The sequence below is a fragment of the Eurypyga helias genome, unplaced genomic scaffold (assembly GCF_000690775.1).
Source record: "Eurypyga helias isolate BGI_N326 unplaced genomic scaffold, ASM69077v1 scaffold48258, whole genome shotgun sequence".
NCBI lineage: Eukaryota > Metazoa > Chordata > Aves > Eurypygiformes > Eurypygidae > Eurypyga > Eurypyga helias.
In genome coordinates this window covers 3,127-9,764 of record NW_010265921.1, presented here as the reverse complement: position 1 = coordinate 9,764, position 6,638 = coordinate 3,127, and the positions used below count along the sequence as shown (strand labels likewise).

The 6,638-nt window shown below is 39.0% G+C and overlaps 1 protein-coding gene across 1 annotated transcript; it reads left to right on the top strand.

The window, feature by feature from the left end:
- The first annotated feature begins 1,139 nt into the window (after nt 1-1,139).
- LOC104504387 (endothelin B receptor) lies at nt 1,140-6,241 on the top strand. The gene is made up of 6 exons (XM_010156897.1): nt 1,140-1,246; nt 1,414-1,618; nt 2,162-2,311; nt 3,242-3,375; nt 3,931-4,039; nt 5,530-6,241. The coding sequence occupies exons 1-6, from the start codon at nt 1,167-1,169 to the stop codon at nt 5,659-5,661; spliced, it is 810 nt and encodes a 269-aa protein (XP_010155199.1). The 5' UTR covers nt 1,140-1,166; the 3' UTR covers nt 5,662-6,241.
- Nucleotides 6,242-6,638: the final 397 nt, after the last annotated feature.

Genomic DNA, 6,638 nt, shown 5'->3' with positions numbered 1-6,638 from the left:
AAACAGAGATGGGCTTAGATAATGTAACTCGTTACAGAAACTCAGAGAGTTTACTTTTGTATATAATGATTGTGACTATTTCTTGGCATAACCTCTGTTCTGGAGAGTCTTGTTTTTATGAGGAACTGGAAGATTTGGCTGCTGCTGTATTTGAGCCATTGGAGCAGCTCACAGCAGAGTATAAAGATTATTTCTAAACTGAAGCCACAGGCGAACAGTTCATAGCATCAGCTGTGAGGAAGGTGCTTTCTGTGTCCAGTAAGTCTCTTGGCCCTTCAAGTCAGCTAAAATGTACCACTAGGGATGTGACAGAAGTTTTCTATTAAAGTGTATGACCCAAAGTGCAATTGAACCAACCCAAAAGTCACTGTGCTGTTTTCTTTATTCCACAGCACTTACAACGAACGTGCAAATAGTCCCTTTGGTGTTGTGATACAGAATCACAGGAAAACTGGTCAATAAAGATCTTCGATGTGGGATTCATCTCATCTATCTTTACCTGCTGCAAACATCTAGATCTTTAGGCTCCCTGAGTGTCCACAGGGTCCCTTCTTTTGTTAATGAGATGGTCAGCTAAACACTGTGGGTTACATTTCTCTCCAGTGTTGCCTGACTTCTCAGCTGACGGAGCCTAGACACCGAGCTTCAAATAAACCCCACCCCAGATGTACACTTGTTGACTTTGGCCCTGTCCTGATCAGCCTCAAGTAATTTTCTGTATTTCTAGTAAATGGGGAGTTACTCGCAACGTACGAGAAACCCAATGAACGTGCAAGGCAGATAAAGTCTTGATGAGGGAATACAAGGGAAATCCTCACCTGCTCAGTCATTTTTTACCTTAAACACTGGGGTTGTGAGGTTAGAAGCAAAATGAGTGGAGTTTGTAGGGCTTAAGAAATGAGGACTAAGTTTTTATGCATACCCCTGACCAGCCAGGGAGAGGCCGAAGCTACTGCTGAGTTTTTAGGACATACATCTTGGAGACACCCTTGTGAAAAGCTTCTTCTTGACTAAGTTTTACATGGTGGAAAAGAAAAACAGTCAAGACAAAAATCCATGTTTCAGCTTTGTGATTTTTTTCTTGTTGTTGTTTTTTTAATGGTTTATTTCGAACTATTGTTTTCTTTTCACAGCTGCTTGCAGAGGACTGGCCCTTCGGTGTCGAAATGTGCAAATTGGTACCCTTCATTCAAAAGGCATCAGTGGGCATCACAGTGCTGAGTTTGTGTGCCCTCAGTATAGATAGGTAAGACTCATTTTTTCATCAAAATCTATAATTTCTTTTTAGTACGGACATTGGCTCAAATTTGCCATTCCACTCAGCTGGTATAATACGAATAAGCTGAGTTAAGCCAGTTACCCCAGGTGGGTTTTCACATATTTTTAATTTGCAAATGTGTGCTGTTGCTTCAGGTACCGAGCAGTTGCTTCTTGGAGTCGCATTAAAGGAATTGGAGTGCCAAAGTGGACTGCTGTTGAAATTGTACTGATCTGGGTTATATCAGTGATATTGGCTGTTCCAGAAGCTATTGCATTTGACATGATTACGATGGAGTACAGAGGAAAGGATCTTAGAATCTGCCTGCTTCATCCCACGCAGAAAACATCCTTTATGATGGTAAGACACTGACCCTTATAAGATCTCAGGAACAGTTCCTTGGTTATTCGCAGTGTTGTGTGGAATGTAATGTGCACAAATATAGTTGAATATAATGTTCAAATGAAATACAGATTTCTTAAATCTATTGGTTAAAAGAAGATCATTCAGAAACTTCTGTCTTTCTGGGGGCTTTGGGCATATTTACTGTCTTGTTCTGTTTTCTCATTTGTAATGTACACCTTACAGAGATGCTTTTTAGGACAGACTGACCAATTAGTTGTAGCATACTTTCCAGAATGCTCAGTATTCAACTCCTAACAATGCTTTTGCTTTTTTCAAATGAAATACAGATTTCTTAAATCTATTGGTTAAAAGAAGATCATTCAGAAACTTCTGTCTTTCTGGGGGCTTTGGGCATATTTACTGTCCTGTTTTCTCATTTGTAATGTACACCTTACAGAGATGCTTTTTAGGACAGATTGACCAATTAGTTGTAGCATACTTTCCAGAATGCTCAGTATTCAACTCCTAACAATGCTTTTGCTTTTGTTTTCCTTCTAGTTTTACAAGCAAGCCAAAGACTGGTGGCTGTTTAGCTTTTACTTCTGTTTGCCACTGGCTATCACAGCATTTTTCTATACTCTCATGACCTGTGAGATGTTACGGAAGAAAAGTGGGATGCAGATTGCTTTAAATGACCACTTAAAACAGGTAAAGATTTCTCCCTGACAACTCTCCTGACTGTAGAGAGGATGACAATAATACCTTTACTGACTTTAGTGCCACGTCATTATTCTGTTCTTGCATGATGGCTTTCAAGATTACTAGTGAGGAGAAGTTTTGTAGCAATGGTGCTGCTGAGTTCATATGTGTGTGTGTCTGTGTCTGTATATATGTATATATATAAATATATCACAGACCTCAGAAACCTAAGATTTTAACTGATAATTACAAAACTGTTTTTTTCTCATTTGGTGTTAATCCTTCAGGTTTTACAATTTTTATTTCCTCTTTACAGTAATGGGAGCTGGATTTTTTTGTAATGAAAACTGAAGTCGTGCTGGAATCTAAAAGCTAGTGCTATGAAATTGTTAATTATTTTGAAGCAATTTCATGCTATAGTAAGGTTAGCAGAACAAAACACATTCCAAAATACGTTCCAAGTTAATGGTGCACCAGACACAAACTTCATATGTAGAGTTAAACTACATTTGTACTATAATGTATATTTGTGCTTCTTTCCTCTCACCTCGTTAGAGCTGTAATTGAAATCTCTTGGGGCTTTTAAAATAAGATGATATCAAAGCACAAGAAAATACAGTTGAAAACAAGCTGGTGTTTAGAAGTTATTGGTGCTATGAATATGTTCTTCATTTTAATTTAAATTACTTTTCATGTCATTTTTCATATTATTAGTCATACTTTTAAAAATTAGTTATACAGAGGATCGGTGCAAGACGTCAAAAAATAGAAAAGATTAAGTACCTATTCCAAGAAAAGAAGTTATTTGATGTTCTCCTAACTCCTATTTTGGTAGGGTTTTTACTTTGTTTATTAAACATTTAGATATTGGAAGACAACAACAATCCAGAGAGAGACACAGAAACTATAACACTGTTCTGTCCAATTTTCTTTTTTCAGAGACGTGAGGTGGCCAAAACTGTGTTCTGTCTGGTACTTGTTTTTGCCTTGTGCTGGCTTCCACTTCACTTAAGCAGAATATTGAAACTAACTATTTATGATCAGAAGGACCCCAACAGATGTGAACTTTTAAGGTGAGACTGCAAAGACACAAATTCTGTGACACTCTCCATAAGCATATTTAGATTTCCTAATGTAGTAGCTTACTCTGTGTCTGAAGTTCTCCCTGCTTCTTCATCCCGGACAGTCTGGTTTCACTCCAGTAGCAGAGTCAGAAAGTTATGAGGAATCCCCCTGTTTGCCCTGTCTTCCTCCTGATCCATTTTGGGATTGTCCTACTGTCTTATGGCATTATGAGGGCAGAGTGGCAATTTCTGTCCCCGTTTTCCCTTTCAACAGAACAGCTAGGATTAAATCCGTGAAGAAAACCTCGTGAATGTTTTCTCCCACAAGTCAAGGTGGTTGGATCTTCTGAAATGACTTTCCTGGAAATGGTGTACTGATTCAAACTTTATTATGAAGCACAACTATTACCTCCATGAGTTAATCCTGTTGATATAAGCCCCTTTACTATTACATTTAATAGTTAGTCTTTGCTGAGTGAAGCTGAGTCCAGTTTTCATAGTTGTACACCTCTACTAAGCCTTTTCAGAGAAAATGAGAAATGTCTCACTTTAATTTCCACACAGCTTTTTTCTTGTGATGGACTACATTGGCATTAACATGGCTTCACTGAATTCCTGCATCAATCCGATAGCTCTGTATTTGGTGAGCAAAAGATTCCAAAACTGCTTTAAGGTAAGAGGCTGCTGGGAGCTGCTCCTCTGGTTAAATGTGATGTCAACAGTAAATTTCACTCCTTAACTTGCACAAAGTGTTTTAAATGGTCATTAGATTTTATTTAAAATTTTAACTGGGTTAAGGTAGGTGTTCTCTCCCTCTCCTACCGGAGCTACATATAAAGGAATTATGGATTCATAGGGACAGAAAGAGAAGTCAAGGGAGGAGTGTACAATAAAGCCTCTCAGCACCATGCTAATCAGTGCTACATCACTTCCTGACTGGAGCTGGCACCCAGCCACTTCCAGAGCACTGACAAAGCAGACTCAGACTGCGCTGCAGAGATTCACATAGCCATATCCTCTGCAACCCAACGGAGAGGGCGCTGACCCTGGGTTCCCCCCATCCTGACTCAGTGCTTAAATCAGTAGGCAGTTATGTAAGGCAGAGGGTGCAAGCATCCACTCATCCCTTTCCAACGCTATCGTTTTATGAGACAGGCCTGATCATAGTTTTGCCTTGGTTTAAGAGAACCGTCCTGGGCACTAATGCTCCACGCAGGATTTGAAGCTCTGGATCGCTTGTGGATTGCAGCCCATCAGGCCTTCAACCTTCACGGCTGCTCAGAAAATGTCCAGATTTGAGCTTCTTTGTGGCCCCTTACTATCTTCAGACACTGTCTCAGGGTCCTTACATTGCCTACCACGTTGGATTTTTCTTTTCTTGCCAAACATTTCACCGTTGGTCACTGCTAGGCTTATTGCCTGGCTGTGTAAATGCCTTACTGGCTGTGTGTTTCCATCAGAAGCCAGTCAGCTCTACATCGAGTAGTAGATGTACGGGAATTGTGACAGCACTTGTTGCAAAGGCTTTAGTGTCGGTCTCATCTTCCCCCTGAAAGAGTCACTGGAGCTGAAACATGTAAGAGATCTCTAGCATCATGAGCATGAAATCGAGTGGGTGTGCGGGATCCCAGATGGACTTCCAGCACCCAAAGGCCAGTCAGTAGCATCAGCAAAAGGTCTACAGTGCATCTAGTAAATGTATGAAATATATGTAGGTTTTCACCATTCTTCTGCTTAGTTGTCCTCCTCCCACCCCAAAAATAATCAACTAAATACCAGAATCTTGCTTAGAAAGTACGAATTACTGTGCATATATTCCTTTTCTAAGAAAGATTATCAGCGAAAGGACAACAAGGAACTGTAATTTTATTTTCAGATGCATTTAGAATTGCAGACCAGGTCGAAGCGGTATGTGTGTGGCCATTATTATATATAACTCAATATACTTTTCCTGTCCTTCAGCGCTGAGGTGGCTAATGAGGCATCCCAGTAAGCAATGCACAACTTAACCTCTTTTCTCTGCTTCTGCTGTAATCCCAAGATGGCAGCTTGCATATTTGCGGTTTCCTACTGTACCGCTGAAGAAGGGCAGCTTTCTCAGTGTGCCTTGCCACACGTGCAAAAGAAAATGATGTAAAACGTTTATTCCTTTTATTTTAACAGTCATGCTTGTGTTGCTGGTGCCAATCCAAAGATCTGTTGTCCCTGGAGGAAAGGCAGTCCTGTTTAAAGTTCAAAGCTAATGATCACGGATATGATAATTTCCGCTCCAGTAACAAGTACAGCTCTTCATAAAACAAGCATAAAAAGGTATATTCTCTTACATTAATACTGGTGCCTTTTAAAGTAGAAGTGGCAATTACTTTTACTGAGATGGTAACATCTAGTTTTGTGTTTGCACAAAAAAGAACCTTAAAAAATATGTTTTTAAAACCAGCACATGCTCCCAGACCGTGTCACATTGAAAATCAGAGACTTGTATAAAATCGTCATTTATGGAACATGAAGAAAAGCGTAGAAAGAAGAAGTCATTGTTAGCACTTGAATACTTCTGAATCAGCACTTCCAAATGATCCCCACTTCCTGTACATTAAACAATCATTTGTATTCGCTGTAACAGTTGTAGGAACTGAAGTCACAGTAATTGCTAAGCATTATACTATAATGTTAATTTGATCAAAGTCATTGGTATATATAACTCCATGTATTGTATTGTCTTTTATAAAGCAGATTAACCACCATCACTATTGCATTTTTTTAAAAATAAAACATGAACTATTTTGTAATAGAAGTTTAAATGTAAAAATGTAGAATTTTTATCAGGGGTATTATAGAGGTAGTTAATGAAGATATTAAAGGATGCAGTCAAGTCAAAAGTGTGTTTCACTTTGATTGTTTTTAACTGTTCTTGTTAGAAGGAGCCTCCCTGTTTTTGTTAGAAGGCCTTTATAAATACAATTCTGTGACCACTATGTGTGCTCAGTGCATTTGGCAGCACTTTAAGCATAGTCCATTTCACCGTTTCCACCTGATTCATCATTAATAACAGTGGAGGAGAGAAAAAACACGCCAAAAGCAAAAATTAATACTGCTAGAACCACACAAACTATGGCTAGTATTGGAAACCAGCTGGTTTTAATTGATTACAAATTGATTGTATGCCGTGTAAACAGGGGGCATTCAAGAGCCTGATGGTTCATTACTGAAGATACTTTTGTGACTAATTGACAACTGTTTTTGCAACTTAAATATTGCCTTGGGGCAAAATCCTT